Source organism: Chamaea fasciata, unplaced genomic scaffold, assembly GCF_029207755.1.
Source record: "Chamaea fasciata isolate MVZ Bird 193981 ecotype frontalis unplaced genomic scaffold, bChaFas1.0.hap1 SCAF_26, whole genome shotgun sequence".
Taxonomy (NCBI): Eukaryota; Metazoa; Chordata; class Aves; order Passeriformes; family Sylviidae; genus Chamaea; species Chamaea fasciata.
Window position 1 is genome coordinate 3468387 of NW_027094111.1, and position 21831 is coordinate 3490217.

Here is a 21831-nt window from a genome sequence, read left to right on the forward strand (position 1 = left end):
TGTGGCCGTGTTTCCATCCAGCTCCAATCCCGGGGGGCTCCTGGAACCGGGAAATGTTTCGTCTGGAATTCCCCAGGGGGGTGACAAGGGGCCAGAGCCACCATCCCGTGGTGGCTGTGGTGACCCCGTGCTCTCCGTGGGCAGGGGGCAGCCAGGGCGTGTGTGGTGATCCTGGGATCCCTTCCCACGGGATCGGGCTGGGGGACGCCTTCGACGCGGGCAGCGTGGTGAGGTTCAGCTGCGAGCCCGGCTACAGCCTGCGGGGCTCCTCCGAGAGGTTCTGCCACCCCAACGGCTCCTGGAGCGGGACACAGCCCGAGTGCGAAGGTACAGCCTGTGCCACGGGGTCCCCAGAACTGCCCCGGGGTCCCCAGAACTGCCCCGGGGTCCCCAGAACTGCCCCAGTGTCCCCAGAACTGCCCCGGGGTCCCCAGAACTGCCCCGGGGTCCCCAGAGCTCCTCCAGTGTCCCCAGAACTGCCCCGGGGTCCCCAGAATTGACCCAGGGTCCCCAGAGCTCCTCCAGTGTCCCCAGAATTGACCCGGGGTCCCCAGAATTGACCCAGTGTCCCTAGAGCTCCTCCAGTGTCCCCAGAACTGCCCCGGGGTCCCCAGAATTGACCCAGTGTCCCCAGAGCTCCTCCAGTGTCCCCAGAACTCCTCTGGTGTCCTCAGAGCTGCCTCAATATCCCCAGAGATGCCTCAATGTCCCCAGGGCTGCCCCAGAGTCCCCAGAGCTCCTCCAGTATCCCTAGAACTGCCCCGGGGTCCCCAGAAGTGTTCTCGTGTCCCCAAAACTTGCCTTTACTGAGCACAGGGAATGCAGGAGGAAACCCTCGTGATTTTATTTTAAATCCCATCCCGATCCCCTCCCCAGTGATCTCCTGCGGGAACCCCGGGACGCCCAGCAACGCCAGGGTGATCTTCAACGACGGCCTGGTGTTCTCCAGCTCCATCATCTACCAGTGCAGGGAAGGGTTTTACTCCACGGGGGTGCTGAGCAGGCACTGCACCGTCAACGGCACCTGGACTGGCACCAGCCCCGAGTGCACTGGTGAGCACTGGGATGGAATCCTGGCACGGGGACGGGGGAAGGAGGAGTTGCCAGGCCCAGCTGTGCCCACGCGATGCCTTTTTGGGGCACCTAAAACCGGAGGTCAGACAAAATTAAGGGGGTGAAAAGCAGCTCTGTTTATTGTAGGGCCTTCAGGTGCGGTTAGGGCAGAGCAAACCCATCCGGGGCTACACCCAAAAATGGATGGTGGGTCATGAGTTTTCACACTTTTATAAGTTTGGGCCGTTTGCAGATTTGGGGGTTCATTTTCCAATTACAGCCTCAGGTAATGAAGTCATTTACCCCAAGTTTGCTCCCCCCAAATTCACTTTTGTTCCCATCTCTCAGGGCCTGAGGCAGTGAGGTGTCCTTGATCCCCAGGCCTGGAGAGGAATTGTTGTGTCTGCCCAAAATGGGGAAACAGCAGCTCCCACTGTGTGTGGAGTTTAGAGTTCTACACTAAAGAATCACAGGGTTACAGAGAGATGAGGAATAGAAAAGCTAAAAATCCTGAGGTACCAACACATGAGTGCCACCCTGAGAAACTGCAAAACCCCGGCACCAGCAGCGGCTCAGCCTGGGAATTCTGCTGGGACCTAATGGAAAAATCTTGCTTTAGGGTTGTCTTTTTCCAGCTGCGTGGAGGGAGCTCTGGAATGATTTTGGGAGTGGATGTTGGCCAAGCTGGAGGGGCTCTCCGGGGCTCAAGTGACATTGTGGGGACAGGGATGTCTGTGAGCTCAGGAACCGGGGGTGGTGGCAAAGGTGGATTTGCACCAGAGGCAGGAACGGGGCTGAGTGGGGAGTGCTGTGGGCAGACTGCCTTCCCTTCACCCGGGTTTGACCCGAGTTTGCTTTAATGTTTAATGAGTGTTAATCCAGCTCCTTGCAAGGCCTTAATGAGCCATTAAGCTCCAGCTCGATCCGCATCGCATCCGCCCTGCTACAAACCTGCTGCACGTTTAATTGCTTAAATCCTGCCTGGAAAAACACTCAGGATCACAACCTGCTCCACATTTAACTGCTTAAATCCCACCTAGAAAAACTCTCAGGACCACAAACCTGCTCCACATTTCAGTGGTTAAATCCCCCTAGAAAAACACTCAGGACCACAAACGTGCTCCACTCTTAACTGCTTGGGTCCCACCTAGAAAAACGTGCAGGACCACAAAGCTGCTCCTCATTTCACTGCTTGAATCCCACCTGGAAAAACATCTCAGGACCGTCACAGGCGTGATTCCAGCTGCCAGAAATTCTCTTTTTTGTTTTTCCCCTTTCCTTGGCAGTGATCAACTGTGGAGACCCCGGCGTGCCGGCCAACGGGCTGAGGCTGGGCAGCGACTTCACCTACAACAAATCCGTGGTGTTCCAGTGCACTCCCGGCTTCACGATGGAGTCAGACAGGGCAGCTGCCCTCACCTGCACCAAAGACCGCACCTGGAACGGCACCAAACCCGTCTGCAAGGGTAGGAATCCTGGCAATGTCGCAGGAGACAAGTTTTGCCCACCCAAAGTTTCCCTGGGAGCCCAGCTGGGCGTTCCTCGCCTCCCTCTTTTCCATCCAAAGTTTGTTTTGGGTTTTTTTTTTCAGGGAGCAGCAACACCTTGCTGTCTTCAGGGCCATCAATCTGTGCCAGGGAGGGAGGGAGGGAGGGAGGGAGGAAATTGCTCTTCTCCTTGTGCTAGAGAAGGGAGCAAAAGCCCGGGGAGTGAAGCGATTCTTGCACAGAAACTCGGATCAAACTGGGATGAAATATTGGTGTTTTTCCAGCAGACCCTTTGCTGGCATCACCCAGAAACATCTGAAAAAAAATGTTCCCTGTGAGCCTTTTCATTATTCTGAGGTGGCTCCTGTGGCTCAGAGATAGAAAAGGGAAATAAGAAAGCGGTGGCTGGGCAGGCTGGAGCTCTTTTGCTCACACCCCAGTGCAGATAAGATGTGTGGCAGCATCTCTGCGCTCCTTTAAAAATCTGAAAAATTCACCTGTCACGGCTCTGATATAAACACAGGCCGCATAAAAACTCTCAAATGCACTCCAGCTCCTTCAGAGGCTGTAAAGAGCAATTCTCCCTCTCCTTTTTCATTCTCTGCACTGAGCAAATGCTGCAGGAATGATCCAGAACGTGGCAGAGAGTCTCCTTTGGAGGCACAGGTTTAGCTCCTCTCAGCTGAACAGCCGAGTGCCGCAAAAAATGTCATCTCAAAACAGCCCAGAGTGGGTGAAAACACGACAGGTTGCGGCTTCAACTGCTCGTCTGAGCCTCAGCCAGGTTGTCCAAAATGTGCAAATCTTCGGGGGGATCTGGGCTGAGTTTTCACGCCACGTCAGGGCGGATTTTTACCTTCAGCTGAGAGAGAGCGTTGACTCCGAAATGGGATTTGTGGAGGTGTTTAGGAAAAACATCCCCCAGGGGGTGGTGGCACTGAACAGGCTCCCCAGGGAATGGGAACGGCCCCAGGAGCTCAAGGAATATTTGGACAACGCTCCCAGGGATGCACAGGGTGGGATTTTGGGGTGTCTGTGCAGGGCCAGGGTTTGCACTGGATGATCCCCATGGATCCCTTCCCTCTGGTTATTTTATGATTTGGGATTTAACTCCAAACTTCAAAGGGTTTGACCCCATTTTGTGGCAATCCCGGGAGATGCTCTTGGAGAGCAGGAGGCGACTTCGCTCCTACGTGGAATTTGCTTGTTGATGGAAATAATTAAGAAGTGGAGAGACCTGACTTTCCTCTTCCTCCTCTTCCTCTTCTTCCTCCTCTTCTTCCACTTCCTCTTCCATTTCCTTTTATCTTCCTTTACCTCTTCCTTCTCCTTCTCCTCTTCCTCGTTTTCCTTTCTTCATTTTCTTTTTCCTTTTTTCTTTTTTCCTTTTGTCTTTTTCCTTTTTTTTTTCCTTTTTTCATTTTCCTTCTCCTTTTCCCCTTTTCCCCTTTTCCCCTTTCCTCCTCTCCTTTTTTCCCTGCAGCCATCACCTGCCGAGCTCCCCAGGCCATTCCCAACGGGAAGGTGGTGGGCTCGGATTTCAGCTGGGGCTCCAGCGTCAGCTACGCCTGCCTGGAGGGTTACCAGCTGTCCCTGCCCGCCGTGCTCACCTGCGAGGGCAACGGCTCCTGGAGCGGGGAGATCCCCCAGTGCTTCCGTGAGTGCTTCCCGCTTTTCCACCAGCAATCAGCAGGGTTCTGCTGAAAATCTGCTGAAAATCCAGGTTTTTTTGGGGGGCTTTTCATAACTATTTTTCCGGGCTCTGTGTCGCTGGTTTGGCAGCTCAGGGTTCAGGAGTGCGGCGCTTCCTGCCCCGTTCCTGAATGAAGTTTTCTGTCTGCTGGGGCGGGAATTTTTGGTCTGGCTGCTCTCCCACCTCCCACATGCCTTTGGGTTTTTTTGGGAGCGTTGGTTTGGCACCTGGAAGGAAGAGGGAGGTTGTCCCTCCTTCCCTGTTGGTCACTCCAGGGACACTGTTGGTCACTCCAGGGACACTGATGGTCACTCCAGGGACACAGGTGGTCACTCCAGGGATGCTGTTGGTCACTCCACCCCTGTGACAGAGGGGTGATGCCACATTTGGGATGAATCCAGTCATTTTCCATGCTCTTGCCTACAAAACGTCCTCAAAACTGGGTGTTTGCCCTCGGTGGCCGAATCTTCTGCCATCGGGACTCCTGGAAGTGCCAAAAATTCCTTTGGCAAAGGGCGCCGTGTTGCAGCAGAAGTTGGGAATGTTTTGTGGAGGCTGGGTGGGTTTGATACAACGGCAAAAAAAAAGGGAATTAAACGTCTCCTGATGCTAAAGGCAGCTCTGAGTTGCATTTCCAGCTGCACAATATCCATTTTCCTATTAAATCCCACAAAGCCCTCACCGTCCCTCGCACCTTTCCCTGGATCTGGGATAATTAGTAGGCTTTCCGTGTGACACGGAGCCAAGGAACAAAGTGACACCGTGCAATTAGGGGAGAAAAAAGAAGGGGGGTGGGGGGGGGAGAAAAAAAGGCAAATCCGGGGGAGAAGGTGGAAGTTAATTAACAGCCATTGACAAAAGGAGAGAATTACAAGGAATGCCGCCAGCAGCGCTCTGATTCCCGAATCAATCCCTGGATGGGATGTGACATTCCTGGGGGGGTCTGTGGCCACGTCCTTGTCCCTTTGCCGTTGCAGCCGTGTTCTGTGGGGACCCGGGGACGCCAGCCCAGGGCAGGAGGGAGGACAGAGGCTTCACCTACCGCTCGTCCGTGTCCTTCTCCTGCCTGGCCCCGCTGGTGCTGGTGGGGTCGGCGCGGAGGTTCTGCCAGTCCGACGGCACCTGGAGCGGGACCCAGCCCAGCTGCATCGGTGAGGGGAGCCCCTCGGGGGGCTGCTGCAGGCTCGGGGGGCTCACTCCACTTCCCGTCCCCATCCCGTGCTCCTTGGAGATCAGGATGGGAGCAGAGGGCGGGATGCTTGGGGTGGCTCGTGGGAGCAGAGCTCCTGCGCTGATCCAAAGCGATGTGTTCCCAGTTTTTCCCCTGAGGGATGAAGCGCCTCTGGTTACTTCCTGCTGCAGCAGGCAGGGATTTAAGGAGCAGGAAGATCCATGTGGTTTTCCTTGTTGCTGCTGTGTGTCCCCTCAGAGCCAAATCCCGCTCGTGTTCCAGAGGTGCAGCAGGATTCTTGTGCCTGGAGGGCTCGGAGCTCTCCCGTAAATCCCTGTCCCTGTTTCTAACAGATCCCAGCCTCACCACGTGTGCAGATCCCGGAGTGCCTCTTTTTGGGATGCAGAACAATTCCCAGGGATACCAGGTATGGCCGTGGAGGAGGGGTGCACCACAAAGCCAGCCCTGCTCCGTCCTTGGCCTGGAGCCACGTGTCCTCCCATGGATTCCTGTGTTATCCCATTGATTCACATGTTCTCCCGTGGATTCCTGTGTCATCCCATGGATTAATGTCTCATCCCATGGATTCTTGTGTCCTTCCATGGATTCCTGTCTCCTGCTGGGAGCAGGACACCCCAACGTGCTCCGATAGCCCTCCGAGTGTGTTTGCACGGCATTAATTAGCAGTGCATTGTGTCCGAAATTAATGACAGTGCTAATTAATAGTTGCTGCTATTCACATTAATTCCTAATTAATTTCCAGGCCAAATCCTGCAGGTGCTTTTGCTGATCCCAGCTCTCATCCAGCAGGAAACCATTGGAATGGGGACAAAAAAATCCCACAGTGACTCCCTGGGGGGCTCCATTCCCACCCATCCCCTGCTGGGCTAGTGGATGCCAGAGTGCATCCTCCTCTTTTCCTGCTAATTAGTTACCTTAATCTTGGGGTCTAATTAATGAATTTTAGGTTTAATTAAATTGGAGGCACCATAAGTGGGATTTTTGCTTAGCTGGGAGTGGAGCTGCTCCGGTGAGGGGTGAGGGGGTGACAAGGGAATGGCCCCTTTGGAAGCCCATGGAATGAAGAGCCGGGAATCCCTGGGAAGCTGAGCGATTGTCTCCCGTTGGCACAGGTGGGAAGCATCCTGTTCTTCAGGTGCCAGAAGGGATATCTCCTGCAGGGCTCCACCACCAGGACCTGCCTGCCCAACCTGACCTGGAGCGGCGTCCAGCCCGACTGCGTCCGTGAGTCCTGGGAATGCCACAGGGAGTCCCCAGCCAGGCTCTGGGAAGGGAATTCTTGCAGGAAACGCATTGGATTTTAGGGAGAACTGGGGATTGCAAAGGCAGGTTGAAGTCTGCACCTGCACCTGGCACTCAGTTCTGGGCTCAGAGGTGCTTCAGCATCCTTTGGTTTGACATTTGTCCCTTGAAAAACGGGGGTGGCCGATCCTGATTTTCAGCTCTTCAAGCTGGAGCCGGGTTCAGCTTTAACCAGGAAGAGAAACACAACTTGGGAAGCTCCTCATTAATTCCTCCAACCGGGAAAAATTCAGTCTTAGCCCTGTGAGCTGTGCTGTAGAAACTCTTCCAGGAGATTTCTGTCCCCTGTTGACGTCACAGTGTCACTTTTCACCCTCCTTGTACCCACCTGGGTGGTTTCTCTCACCTGTTTCCCCTGTCCCCTGCAGCCCACCACTGCAAGCAGCCCGAGACCCCGTCCCACGCCAACGTGGGTGCCCTGGACCTGCCCTCCCTGGGCTACACCTTGATCTACTCCTGCCAGAGCGGCTTCTACCTCACCGGGGGCTCCGAGCACCGCACCTGCAAAGCCGACGGCAGCTGGACAGGGAAGCCCCCCATCTGCCTGGGTGAGGGCTGGGGCCACCAGCTGGGCTCTGACACCCGTCCCCAGGGCGCCTGTGTAGAGATCCTGGGCCTTGAGGTGCTTCTGAGGTGGTTTTCAACCTGCGGATAAAGCCAAGGTTCAGCTGTGGGGTCAGAGCTCCATGGAAAGGACGGAGGCGTTTTTCAGCCGTGACTTTTCTCCCTTGGAAGCTGTGGGATGGCCCAGCCTGGTTTTTCACTTGGTGGGAGGGTCTCCATCGTTGGTGTCCGCAGCGGAATCCCAGGATTAGGTGGGAAAAGGCCTTTGGGGTCATCAAGTCCAAACTGGGGCTCAACACTCAAGTGCCACCTCCAGTTTTCCCTTAAAGAGTCACCTGGGGATCTTCTGGGGGGGTTTTTGGGTCTAGAAGCACCTGCATGGAACAGAAATTCCTTTTCTCCCCCACATTTTACCTGCCCCGGAGTCTTGGGTGAGGAACGTGTCCTGATCCATTGAAATGGAGCCCTGGGGCTCTCCTAGAGTCACCATGGACACTTGGGATTGGAGCAGAGGGAAAGGCAGGACAGCCTGGGGACAGTGGTGGGAAGGCAGAGAGGGACCTGGGGGTGCTGAGGGACAGCAGCTGGACATGAGCCAGGTGTGGCACCTGGCCTGGGCCAGGGATGGAGCAGCGGGAGCAGGGAAGGGATTGTGGTGGGGGTGGGACACCTGCGGTGCTGTGCCCAGTTCTGGGCTCCTCCAGTTGGGACATGGAGGGGCTGGAGCGTGTCCAGGGCAGGGAACGGAGCTGGGAAGGGGCTGGAGAATTCCTGATGGAGCTGAGGGGGCTCAGCCTGGAGAAAAGGAGGCTCAGGGGGAATTTCTGGCTCTGCACAACTCCCTGACAGGAGGGGACAGCCGGGGGGTCGGGCTCTGCTCCCAGGGAACAGGGACAGGAGGAGAGGGAACGGCCTCAGGCTGGGCCAGGGGAGTTCAGGGTTGGATTTTATGGAAAATTCCTGCACGGAAAAGGTGGTCAGGCCTTGGCAGGGGCTGCCCAGAGAGGTTTGGAATTCCCAGGGAAGGCGTGAACGCAGCACTCAGCACCCTGGGCTGGGTGACAAGCTGGGGATCGGGCCCAGCTTTGGGCGCTGTGACCTTGGAGGGCTTTTCCAGCCTCAGGAATGTTGGGATGGACAGTTCCAGAGCCCACAGTACTCACCGGCTGTGCTTTGCCCTCTGTCACAGCCGATGTCCGGCCCAGCGGGCGGCCCGTGGGCACGGCGCGGGAGCCGCCGCTCGCCAAGGTCTCAGGTGAGGCTTTTTGGGGACTCATCCCCATGGACTCCGCCCTGCTCCTTTCTTTCCCATCCCTGCTCATTTTTTTTTGCATTCCAGCCCTTCCAGGATTTCCTGCATTTGAACCTTTTATTTTATTTTAAGTTGACTTTTCCTAATAAATTATTTTGGGGGTTGGTTCATTTTTAAAGCTTTCCTTGCATTTTTGGTCACCACGGCCAAATTAAAAGTCGCTGGTTTGGGCTCTGTCCCCCGTGGTGATGGCATGGAGAGGGTGGGATTTCAGCTGTTTAAAACACAAAATATTTTCAAAATAATAAATATTTAATTTAATTATTGTCAGTCAATTCAAAGAATTTAAGTTTTAAAATGTACCTGAAGTACAAAATGTTAAATACTTAAAACAATTTCGTTATTGTCGGCGAACTCAAAGAATTCAAAAAATTCAAAATGTATTTAAAATACAAAATATTTAACACTTAATTTAATTATTGTCGGCAAACTCAAAGAAAGACAGAAATCCTGCTCTGCTTTTTTTTTCGCCCCCTGGAAAACAGAAATCCTCCTGGTTTGGTGTTTTTGGGTTTTTTTTTTTTTCCCACATCTCCCCCTGCTGTAATTGCAGTGCCTGCGGATGTGTTCGCCAGGAATTCCCTGTGGAAAGGCTCCTACGAGTACATGGGGAAGAAGCAGCCGGCCATGCTCTCTGTCACCAGCTTCGACCCTGCCACTAGCAAGGTCAACGCCACCCTGATGGACCACAGCGGGGTGGAGCTGCAGGTGTCCGGTGAGGGCAGGGACTGTCCCCTCTGCTGGCACTGCTGGGACACTCGGGGGAGTCTTTTGGGGAGGTTTTTTGGGGTCTAGAAGCATCTGCACGGGGCAAAAATGGTTCACTTGGTGGGAGGGTCTCCATCGTTGGTGTCCGCAGCGGAATCCCAGGATTAGGTGGGAAAAGGCCTTTGGGGTCATCAAGTCCAACCTGGGGCCCAACACTCAAGTGCCACCTCCAGTTTTCCCTTAAAGAGTCACCTGGGGATCTTCTGGGGAGGTTTTCGGGTCTAGAAGCACCTGCATGGAACAGAAACTCCTTTTCTCCCCCACATTTTACCTGCCCCGGAGTCTTGGGTGAGGAACGTGTCCTGATCCATTGAAATGGAGCCCTGGGGCTCTCCTAGAGTCACCATGGACACTTGGGATTGGAGCAGAGGGAAAGGCAGGACAGCCTGGGGACAGTGGCGGGAAGGCAGAGAGGGACCTGGGGGTGCTGAGGGACAGCAGCTGGACATGAGCCAGGTGTGGCACCTGGCCTGGGCCAGGGATGGAGCAGCGGGAGCAGGGAAGGGATTGTGGTGGGGGTGGGACACCTGCGGTGCTGTGTCCAGTTCTAGGCTCCTCCATTTGGGACATGGAGGGGCTGGAGCGTGTCCAGGGCAGGGAACGGAGCTGGGAAGGGGCTGGAGAATTCCTGATGGAGCTGAGGGGGCTCAGCCTGGAGAAAAGGAGGCTCAGGGGGAATTTCTGGCTCTGCACAACTCCCTGACAGGAGGGGACAGCCGGGGTGGGGTGGGTTGTGCTCCCAGGATGAGAGGAAACAGCCTCAATCTGTGCCAGGTTGGATATCAGGGAAAATTTCTCCATGGGAAGGGTGCTCAGGCCTTGGAACTGCCCAGGGAAGTGTGGGGTGCCCATCCCTGGAGGTGTCCAAGGTAGGACTCAGAGCTTTTGACAAAAAAAACATGAAATTATGTGAATTGGACTTGGATGATCCCTTCCAGCTCATGATTCCATGAGTGCTCCACCTCCCTGCCCTCCTGGAGCACCAGGCTCTTCCTGATCCAGCAGCAGAACCTGAATATTAATTAAAAATTGAGTCCTTTCCCTCATGGAAAACACCTTCAATATCCTGGGTTGTGTTTCCCAGTCAGTGCCAGGGCTGGCGTCCACCCAAATCCTGACGTGGTTTCTCTGCCCTCCCACTCAAATGATTTCAAGCCAAAGAGATCCAGAGCTGACAAACTCCCTTCTTTTCCAGGGATTTACAAGAAGGAAGACGTGCACCTGCTGCTCCAGGTGTACCAGATCATGGGGCCACTGGAGATCTTCGCCAACAAGTTCAGGAATGACAAGTGGGCTCTGGATGGACACGTGAGTGCACAAAATCCACCCTCCCGTGGATGTCGCAGCCTGGATTTCCCTTCCCTGGAGCTGAGGGATAATTCCCAGAGCTGGGAGCAGGATGAGGCTGCTGCACAGCCGGGAGGGGACGTGTGGCACTTGCCCAGCAGGTGACAGCTCCTCCTGCAGCTGGGGGTTGGTTTTACTGGCCTGGGGTTTGGAATCCATCATCTCCCAGGTAGTGCTGGAGGAGAAACCCACGGGATTCATTCCGTGTGGGTATTTTATATCCGCCCAACATCTCGGCTGGAAAAGCCGATTTTCCCTAATGGAGCCGACTCCTCACCCTCTGCCCGTGTCTGGGAGTTTTCCCAAGCCCTTTAGGGAGCCACTGGAGCTTGGAAAAAACGTGGATCTGGCACTGATCCACAGGCACTTTTCCCCTCTCCCTCTGGAATCAGCAACGTCCTCTCCGGTTTATCACAAACAAGATTTTTTTTTTTAAATCTTCCCTTCGAGATGGGAAAATTTTCAGCTGTTGGGCAGTGAAACTCCTTAAAAAACACCAGGATTTTCTGGGGAATCACATCAAATTAACGTACTTGGAAGGGGCTGGGGTGAGCTGGGTGTTAAATCCGGGGGAAAGTTGGATAAATTTGTTAATTTCCACTCTCTGCAGGTCTCGTCGGAGTCCTCGAGCGGCACCTTCGTCTACCAGGGCTTTGTGCGTGGCAAAGGCTTCGGGCAGTTTGGCCTCCAGAGACTGGGTAAAATTCCCTGGGTTTCCACTTTTTCTCCTCGATTCCAAAAGCTCCGTCTTGGCCTGGTGGGGTTTTCCAGGCAGGGAATGTTTCCTCCAATCCCCGGGTTGAATTTTCCGAGCTCTGCTGACCTTGGTGGGTTTGTGGGAGACAAACAACACGGAACAAACAAGCACAACGATAAAACTTACAATTCAAATTACAAATTTATGTAACGAGGGATAACCAGGCTGCTGTCCAAAGGCAGGGAGAGTTTGGAAGCACAAACAACACCTGGACGTGGGGTTTTTTTTCCAAATTCCCAAATCCCGTTCCCACCGCAGAAAGTGTCTCCATCAGAAATCACAGAGGCTCTTGGGAGCTTAAACCACCCGAAGTTTAAGCTCCTAAATACCTCTTAAAGCCTGGTTTGAGCTCTTTAATCCCCCAGGATTGCTGGAATCTCATCACCTTTATGGATACTCATTAATGCAGCGTTTCAGTCTCCTTAAAGCCCAGTTCTGTGCATCCAAGTTGGACCTTTTTTGGCAAAATAAATCAATTTCCGCCTCTCTTCGATTGCAGCTCTAAATAAATGATGAGGCCTAAGTCAGGCTGGCTCTCCATCCTTGCAACATCCATTTTTAAATCCCCTTTTCCAGCTCCACTCCACTCATTTTGCTGCTGGTGCCACCTGTGCCTGGAGCCGAGCCCTTTTTCCATCCAGCAGGGGCTTGGAAACGTGGGAAACGTGTTTCCTTTCTGCTTCCAGACATCAGCATGATGGAAAACGATCCCGAATCCATAGGCCACCACTTTGCATCCAACAGCAGCTCCGTGGCAGCCGCCATCCTTGTGCCTTTCATCGCCCTGATTATTGCAGGGTTTGTGCTTTATCTCTACAAACACAGGTGGGTCTGGGGCTAGGATTCCTCAAAGTGGAAAAAAAAAACTCAGGGATTTGCGAGGAGTATCGGTGAGCCGGGCTTAAAATCCCCCATTTAGAGCTGGTTTAAATCAGGAGGCGGGACAGCAACAAGGAGGGTTTGGGAGATGGGGGGAATAATTCCGAAAGGTGAAAGAAATATCAGTGAGCTGGGCTTAAAATCCCACCTTGAGAGCTGGTTTAAATCAGGAGGTGGGGCAGCAAAGCATGGCAGGACGAGGGTTTGGGAGAGGAGGGCAAAGAGGGTTTTGCTGGCCTTTAATGGGATTTGTGGCCACGTTTGTGAGGGAAAAAACCGAATTGCCCCCCTTCCCCCATGGCTTTGAATGTGGAGTAAATTCGGGTTCGCCGCAAATCCCCGGCCGGAGATTTTCCTGCCCCATCCCCACGGGTTTCCTCCGCCAGTGTCCTCCCTCAGGGCTGCCACTGATGCCTTGGGAAGCTGACCTGAAACAGAGACGGGACGGAGCCAGAGGATAAAGTCGGTATTTACTGAAAGGTCTTTAGGATACACCTTGGGCAGGACAAGAGCCTGGCCAGGGCTGCACCCAGGGTGGACACAAAATACGGCTGAGGAGCCACGAGATCTTACATTTTTATAAGTTTTGGTCCATTTGCACATTGGGGTTGAATTGTCCAGTTCCAGCTCCAGGCTGTGAGGTCCCATCCTTCTTGTTCCTCCCTCCAGCCCACCCTTGTTTGTGCTGTTGGGCCTGGAGACTTGTCCCAGCTGTCCTTGGTGTGCAGCAGGAGAAGGATTTGTTTTGTGTCCCTGCTGACACTGACTGTGAGCTCAGAACTGGGCAGCGCAGAACCTGAAATACATGAAGGCTCCAACTGGAGGCATCATCACCCTTGTGAGGGTTTTGTCTCCCCGCAGGAGGAGACCCAAAGTCCCTTTCAACGGCTACGCCGGCCACGAGAACACCAACGTGAGGGGCACCTTCGAGAACCCCATGTACGACCGCAACCTGCAGCCCTCGGACATCATGGCGGGCGAGGCCGAGTTCACCGTCAGCACCGTGTGCACGGCCGTATAGCGCCGGCCCCGCACGGTCAGTGACACGGGGACACGGCGCCGGGGTCACCGGGGCCACCACGGCGCTGGGGGGCGCGGGGTGTGGGGAGCTGGAGGGGTTCTGGTGGGATCGTGGGGGCCGAAGGCTTCTGGTGGGATCGTGGAGTGTGTGGGGTTGGAAGGGTTCTGGTGGGATCATGGATTGGGGTTGGAAGGGTTCTGGTGGGATCGTGGATTGGGGTTGGAAGGGTTCTGATGGGATCATGGAGTGTGTGGGGTTGGAAGGGTTCTGGTGGGATCATGGATTGGGGTTGGAAGGGTTCTGGTGGGATCGTGGATTGGGGTTGGAAGGGTTCTGGTGGGATCGTGGATTGGGGTTGGAAGGGTTCTGGTGGGATCATGGATTGGGGTTGGAAGGGTTCTGGTGGGATCATGGATTGGGGTTGGAAGGGTTCTGATGGGATCATGGAGTGTGTGGGGTTGGAAGGGTTCTGGTGGGATCATGGAGTGTGTGGGGTTGGAAGGGTTCTGGTGGGATCATGGATTGGGGTTGGAAGGGTTCTGGTGGGATCGTGGATTGGGGTTGGAAGGGTTCTGGTGGGATCGTGGATTGGGGTTGGAAGGGTTCTGGTGGGATCGTGGATTGGGGTTGGAAGGGTTCTGGTGGGATCGTGGATTGGGGTTGGAAGGGTTCTGGTGGGATCATGGATTGGGGTTGGAAGGGTTCTGGTGGGATCATGGATTGGGGTTGGAAGGGTTCTGGTGGGATCATGGATTGGGGTTGGAAGGGTTCTGATGGGATCATGGAGTGTGTGGGGTTGGAAGGGTTCTGGTGGGATCATGGAGTGTGTGGGGTTGGAAGGGTTCTGGTGGGATCATGGATTGGGGTTGGAAGGGTTCTGGTGGGATCGTGGATTGGGGTTGGAAGGGTTCTGGTGGGATCGTGGATTGGGGTTGGAAGGGTTCTGGTGGGATCGTGGATTGGGGTTGGAAGGGTTCTGGTGGGATCATGGATTGGGGTTGGAAGGGTTCTGGTGGGATCATGGATTGGGGTTGGAAGGGTTCTCGTGGGATCTTGGGGTTGGAAGGGTTCTTACGGGGTCATGGAATTTGTGGGGCGTTGGAAGGGTTCTCGTGGGATGATGGAGTGTGGGGAGTTGGAGGGGGTTTCGTGGGATTGTGGAGTGGGGTTGGAAGGGTTTTTGTGGGATCGTGGGGTTGGAAGGTTTCTGATGGAATTCTGGACTGTGGGGAGTTGGAAGGGTTCTTGTGGGATCATGGATTGGGGTTGGAAGGGTTCTGGTGGGATCATGTCTGGGTGACTCCAGACAGGGAATTTTGCACAGGGATCTGGGATTTACCAGCTTCAGTAACCAAAAGTCGCCTGTGGGCTGTAGAGCCCTTCCATCTGGAATGCTCCAGGTTTAGGGTAACAAAGCCCCTTCCCCAGAATTCCCACGTGCCGTAACCAACCCTTTGCTCTCCCAGATTTCCAGGGGTCGGTGTCCAGTGGATGATTGTCCCACCTCTGCATCCATCCATCCATCCATCCATCCATCCATCCATCCATCCATCCATCCCCTCCCCACCTCCCTGCCCCTGCCGAGAGGCTGCAGTGAAGCTGGAATTCCCCTGGAATTCCCGAGGGGCTGCTGGATCCACCTCCTCCATCCTTTCTGCTGGATCCACCTCCTCCATCGTGCCGGATCTCCAAGCCAAAGGTTCTGCTCCAAGACCTCGGGAAGGCCTGGTGGTGGGAAGGCTTTCCCAAGCTGTTCCTGGAAGGAGCTTCCCAAACTTTGGGAAGAGCTTGGGCAACAAAGAGGGTCGTGCACAAGGTGCTGGATTCATGGAAAACACCTGGATGGGCCAGGATGAGGATTTGTGTGTCTGGGTTATTTTTTTTTTTGGTTGGATTTTCTAACCCCGGGGCTTGAGCAGAGGAAGGGATTTCGAATGGGAGCTTTTCCAGACCTTGGGAAGTTTTCCCCCCTCTTCCCTGTGTTGGATTTTCCTTTGGGCATTCCCGGCTGGATTTACAGGAAACACCTGGATGGGCCAGGATGAGGATTTGCGTTTTCTGTATTTGGGAACACCGGGGTCAGGTGTGCTCCCACCTGGAGAGGATTCCGGGGTGCAGTTCCATGGCCAGGGGGGTTGGGATGGCGTCTGTCCTTCCCAGCGGGGCTCCAAGGGAATATTCCCCTTTTCCCTGGTCCCCTCTCCATCACTCCATCCTCCCACCGCTGGAACAAGGCCGGGATAACCCCTTGGAATCCTTGGATCCCACCCTGGGCTCTCCTGGCCCATCCTTGGTCTTTTCCAAACTCGATTATCCCTGAAAATTATCCCCAACCCCCTGCTCTGCTCCTGCCCCACCACGTCCCGATCCCAATTCCAGGCCCCAAAACTCCCACAATCCTTGGAAGCAGAGCTTGGATCCTTCCAGATTCCAGGGAATTCTCTCCTGGCTGCTCCAGGTGATGCACATTGGCTTCCCACACCTGGCTCCCACTCATTCCATGGAAAAAACGGGAGAAATCCTCATTCCATGGAAAAACCAGGAGAAACTCACGTCCAGGAGTGTCAAATAAATGCAAAATATTTAAAACCACCCAGGCAGGGAGAAGGGGGAGCTCGACTTCAATGGAATTTGCTGCTTTGGATCCATGAATTCCCTTTTCCTGCTGTTGCCCAGGGAGATAAGGAAGTGGAAAATGGGGTTTATCCCATTTTTTTTTTTTTTGCAAGCTGGCTGGGATCTGCTCCATGTCATTCTCCATCCTTGTGCCCAGAGGACTTGCATATGGTAAAAAAAAAAAAAAAAGGAAAAAAGGAAAAAAAAATAAAAGGGAAAAAATGAAAAAAAAAAAAGGAAAAAATCAAGAAAAAAGGAAAAAATGAAAAAACCCGATTAAAAAAACCCACAAAAAAAAGCTCAAATCCCTCTTTTGTACAGAGATATATTTTTATTAATTAAAAGTTTGTACAGCTAAAAAAAAATTAAAAAAAACCAAAATGTAATTTTTTTTTTCATTATCGTAGGGAAAAAAAAAAACAACAAAACAAAAAAGTAGTGGAAAAAAAAAACAAAAATCAGCTTTTTTTTTTTTTTTGTAAATGTAATAAAGTGTATAAATGGTTTCCATAAAAAAATGTACATATGGAATCTCTCCATGCCCCCTGGCTTGTCTGCAGAATTCCCGGTTAATTTATCTGTCTCTGTATATGAGGCTTCTCCGTGTGTTCCCGGCGTCCCCTTCCCCGCCCTCCCCCGGCGGAATTTCAAAGCTATTTTCGATTTTGGAATTTCCGAATAATAAAAAGAATCTCGATTTTTGCATTGCTTTTTCTTACAGCCCCCTGGTGCGTCTCCTTTATTTTTTTAAATTTATTTTTTTTTAATTTTCTCTCTCTCTCTGTGTGAATTCCCAAAGGTTTCTCTCCCAGGATTTTCGGGAATGCGCACACACCGCTCGTGCAGGGGTGGAGATTCCCGATTTTCCCAGCTGCTGGGAAAAAAATTCAGGAAAAAAAAAAAATCAGGAAAAGGGGGGAAATTCCAGCGGATTGGATGGATTTGGATGAATGGATTTGACTTTTCCAGCGGGATTTCCTCAGGGATGTCCCACGGGATCCTTTCCGCTTCCCAACCCCCGCATTCCTGCTCCGGGTGCCCCAAATTTGCCTTAATGAGGTTTTAATGAGGAGCCCGACGCCTCCTCTCTCCCCGTGGCCGGTGATTGGCAGGAATTAACTCGGGATCGAGGAAATTTGGGTTGAAAAAAGCCCTGACGGGAACTTTGATGTCCCGCGGCTGCTCCCGTGTGGATTTTGATAAATCCTTGGATTTAAACTTGGATTTGTCCCTTCCCTGGCTGGATTTATCCCAAAGAAGGGCGAGGAAAGGCGGCGGGAGGGAGCCGAGGGGTTTTTTTGGGATGTTTGGTGTCACCAATTCCCGGCAGGATGAGCCTGAGGCGTTCCATGGGATTTTGGGGCGGCAGAACCGGGATCCTGCTGGATTCCCGATGGATTCTGAGGGAGGGAAGAGGATCGAAGAGTCCACGGGGCTTCCCGGAGGAATTCGGGCTGCCCCATCCCTGGAAATGTCCCAGCTTGGATCAGTCTGGGATAGTGGGAGATGTCCCTGCCCATGGATTTGGGTGGCTTGGGATCATCCTTAAAGTTCTTCACAACCCAAACCATTCCAGGATCCTTCCTGCTTCCAGTTCCCAAGGTTTCCCTGTGTGCTCGGGATTTAATCCCTGAGCCAGGCTTCCCAGCGGCGGTTCCAGCTGATTGTGGAACAAACGCTGGGGAAGGTTTGGGAATCCTGCCCCTCTCCTGCCATCCTCGGCCTCTCTCCCATTAAAGGGATTAAATTCAGCTTCGAAACTAGAGGGGCGTCGTTGGATCTTCCCCAGGGAATTCGGGGCACGGGGGCTTCAGTGGGAGACGGCACCGAGGGGACCCTGTGCTCCTTCCCTTTTTCCTTTCTGTTCCCCTTTTCTTTCCCTTTCCTTTTTTTTTTCCTTCCCCCCCCCCTTCCTTTTGTTTTCCCCCCTTTCCTTTCCTTTTCCCCCCCTTTTATTTTCCCCCTTTCCTTTCCTTTTCCCCCTCCTTTCCTTTCCCTTTCTTTCCCCCCCTTTCCTTTTTTTCCCCTCCACGGAGCCATTCCCGGGTTTTTCAGCAGGGACACCACGGCTCATTGGCAGAACCGAGCCGCTGGGATTGTAACTATTGATTTTTCTTTTTTTTCCCTGCTTCCGCCACTTCTCAGCGCCTGGAAAACATCGCTGGAGCAAACGCTGGGCACTTTGGGACAGCTCTGGGATTGATCCCGGAGCTTTCCCTTGGAAATCTGCCAGGAAACCTGGCAAAAAAAATGGGGGGAAATTGTTTAAAATCCTTTTTCAGACCCAAAAAAAGAGTTCAGGGTGAGGCTGATGGAGCTGCTTGAACCTGGAATTCCTGGATGTGGGATCAGCACAATTCCCAATTCTTCTTGGGAATTCACACCCTGTCCCCTCTGGGGGGGCTAAACCACTTGGAATCAGACACAAATCCATGGATAAACTGGATAATCCATGGAAAATCGATCACCATTCCCAGGAGCTGGAGCAGCTGGATGTGGTACCTTGATCCCAGAACTGAATTTCCCAAATCCTGCTGGAAGCGGCTCCTACTGCCACCCTGGAAGGTTCTGGCTCCAAAACTCCGCTCCCTGCTGGATCTGGGATTTTTTTTTCCCTACATTTCCTCACTGGTGCCTGCCTGGAACGCCGGGAATGAAGAGGTTTCAAGCAGGAAAGAAACAAGGAGCAGCTGCATCCCAATCCAACAGCTCATTCCTCGGGGGAATCCCGTGTTGGATGCAGGATTCCCAATTTGGGAACACCGGGGTCAGGTGTGCTCCCACCTGGAGAGGATTCCAGGGTGCAATTCCATGGCCAGGGGCGTTGGGATGGTGTCTGTCCTTCCCAGCTATGGGGCACAAATCCCAGGGAATATTCCCAATTTTTGGCTGCCAAAAAAATCCCTGGAATTATCCAAGGCCTGGATGGAAAAACTTGGGATAGTGGAATGTGTCCCACAGCAGGACGGTGATCCTTAAGGTCCATCCCAAACCCCTCTGGAATTCCTGGATTTCAACAACTCCAAAGGAATGGGCTTGGGAGCAGGGATGGAGCTGCCAAGCCGGGCTGGGCTGAGCTCCTTCGGAAAAACTCTTGGAAAACAGATGGGAACAAAACGGTGTTGGCAGCGGAGAGAGGTTTAAGGATATCACATCCCGAATTTTGGCAGCCCGGAGAGGTGACCGGAGCAGGGACAGCTGCCAGGATTTCAGGGAAAGTGACAGCAGGAATCTCGGGAATTCTCCTCGGGACTGCTGGGGCTGAGCCCCCCCCAGCCTCTGCCAAGGCCTGGGGGTTAATTAACGCCGCAACAAACGCTCATTAAGAGGCCTAATTAATATTATTTCAGTTACAGACAGGAGGCAGCTGTTCCCGGCTTCCCGTGCAGGGAGCACTGTGCCGGGAATTGTCCTGCAGGGATACCTGGGATGAGGATCCATCATTCCAGCAGCATTTTCCAAGGGTTTTCCATGGAGCATCCCTTGTCCGTGGGCTCTGTGAGAAGGTTCGATTTGATGATCTTGGAGGTCTTTTCCAACCTTCAGCATTCCACGATGATTCCCGTGTTTCCATCCCTGGTTTGTGGCCGGGTGCCACCCCCGTGTGTGGGGCCGCTGTCCCCTCTGTCCCCCCGGTCACTGCCAGGCCCATCCTGCTGCTCTTCCCCCAACCCTTAACTCGGGCTCTCGCCGTTTCCCGGCCTCATTCCCGCCGCCGATTCCATGGAAATGGATGGAAGTTAATTCCCTCATTCCCACTCTGCAGGAATCTTGGAGCTGGTTTTGGGCACAGCATCCAAAATTCGCCTTTTTTTTTTTTTCCCCCCTGGAAAAACCGGATCAGCTTCCTGAACTTTGGGGCTGGGAGCGCCATTCCCGGCGTTTTGACGGAGTTTGGGATTCATTTATCCAACATTCCGGCAGGACAAACCGCTTTTAAAAAACCCAAATTTATCTCCTCTTTTTAGGAGACAATAAAAACCTCCCCATCGAGCAATAATCCAAGAATAAAAAAATCAGGAATTTTTATGGCGCCTCCAATGACGACCTCCCGTCCTCAGCCGCTCATTTACGCATTGAAGCCCTTGTTTAATATTCTAATTAGCGGTTAATCAGCTATGGAGAGAGAACAAACGGTGATTAGCTCATCTTCGCCCCCCCCTCCAGGTGATTTGGGCTCATCAACGCCGCAGCTCCGGGAAAAACTTTCCTGATATTCCTGAATTATTCATGGCCACGGGGATGCGAGTTCAGGACGGTGCCGGTGGGTGACCGTGGAGAACCGAGCGGGACGCCGTGCCTTTGGGGGGAAGAAAGATGCTTTCCCTGGGACTTTTGGGAAAAAATTCCTCCCTGGGAAGGAGCTGGGATGGATTTCCCAGGGAAACCACATCCCTGGGAGTGTCCAAGGCCAGGTTGGAACAACCTGGGATAATGGAAGGTGTCCCTGCCCATTTAATTTAATCATTCCAGGCTGTCGTTCATCCCGATTTTTCCCCTCCCCTTTCCCCACAGCTTTCCAGGGAGCTGGGGAGCGAAGGGAATCTCCTGCGGGAGGTCTCAGGTGTGGAGGAGGCATTGGTGCCATCCCAAAGGGAATTCCTCGATTCCCTTTTTCCCCTTTCCCATCCCACCGAAGGCGGGCAGGACGCTGCGCTCCGCCTTTCCGCGTTCCCGGCGCTTTCGTGGCTGCGGGAGCCGATTCTTAAAGCTCTTGGAATGATTTGGGAAGAATCCAGCTGGTTTTGCTTGGAAAAGAAGCCGAGCCTGGCCCTGGTTCGGCTCCTGTCTGGGAACAGGGATCAGCCGAGGTGACAAGGACTGGGCTGGCTCCCAGGAGAATCCATGAGGCACGAGCAGGTGGGAGAGAGAGACAGGCAGGAGCTCCAGACAGCTGCTTCCCGGAATTTCAATTAATTCCCGACTTTTTTTTTTAGCCTTCTCAGACGCCGGCTTTGCCAGGCTCTGGTTTCCCAGCTCCCGGCGCCTCCCGGGATGGATCAGGAAGGTCAAAGCCGCCTCTGGCCAAGGCAGAGCTCCGGCAGCGCTTTTTGGGAAGCTGCGCCGGCTCTGGGAGCAGCTGGAGCTCATCCCATCCCATCCCGGGACTGAAGAGCTCCCGAGGAATTCCTGAATCCTCCTGGATGCCCAGGGTGCTCCACGGGCACAGCAGAGCTTTTCCACGGTCTGTCCTGGGAAGTGGCTTTTCCCTGCTCAGCCCCTGATCCCACCTGGAAGTTCCTTTTCCTGCTCCAGGACCAAAACTCAGCTCCCAGCCCCCTCCAGCCCTTCCATGTCCATCCCAAAAGTGGGAAGGGGTCAAAGGAAGGGAATTTTCCCCCCAGGAGCTCAGCCCAGTGCCGGGGGATGCTGCTCCAGCCCCTTCCAGCAGGACAAGCGCGTTTATCGGGAATATCCCCGGCTGGAAGAGCGGATTCCACGGGCTGGCAGCTCCCTCTCGTGGGGAGAAGAACGCCGGGAAGAGCCGCGGTGTGCCCCAGATGTGCGGCACAGCTGGAGCGGGATTCCAGGGCTTGGACAGCGGGAATTCCTCGGGAATTCAACGGCAATTCCAGGGAGAAGGAGCGGGATGAACCTCCCGGGAAAGGGAGGCTCGGCCACGTTGTTCCTTCTCTCCCAACAGGGATTTTTGGGATTCGGGACAGGGTCGGATGTTTTCCAGCTGTTCCATCTCCACATTTGGGTTTCAATCTCTCAGGAATGTCATCCCAGCTGTTTCCTTGTGGGATGGAGCAACTGCAGCTCCCAAAAATCTGCATCCCACCACAGCCTTTGATCCAAAGAAATCCAGACATCAGCCCAGTTATTAACGATCCAGC

At 53.7% G+C, this 21831-nt stretch overlaps 1 protein-coding gene across 1 annotated transcript in view; it reads left to right on the plus strand.

Moving 5' to 3' along the window:
* CSMD2 (CUB and Sushi multiple domains 2) overlaps positions 1 to 16711 on the plus strand; it is a 248493-nt gene extending 231782 nt beyond the window's left edge. The window contains 15 exon segments of the mRNA XM_066204225.1: positions 145 to 327; positions 877 to 1053; positions 2340 to 2519; positions 4024 to 4197; positions 5211 to 5384; positions 5758 to 5831; positions 6538 to 6649; positions 7096 to 7275; positions 8481 to 8546; positions 9157 to 9318; positions 10567 to 10679; positions 11329 to 11416; positions 12162 to 12300; positions 13216 to 13390; positions 14842 to 16711. Coding sequence (XP_066060322.1) covers positions 145 to 327; positions 877 to 1053; positions 2340 to 2519; positions 4024 to 4197; positions 5211 to 5384; positions 5758 to 5831; positions 6538 to 6649; positions 7096 to 7275; positions 8481 to 8546; positions 9157 to 9318; positions 10567 to 10679; positions 11329 to 11416; positions 12162 to 12300; positions 13216 to 13375 — 1982 coding nt within the window. The 3' untranslated portion in view covers positions 13376 to 13390; positions 14842 to 16711.
* Positions 16712 to 21831: the final 5120 nt, after the last annotated feature.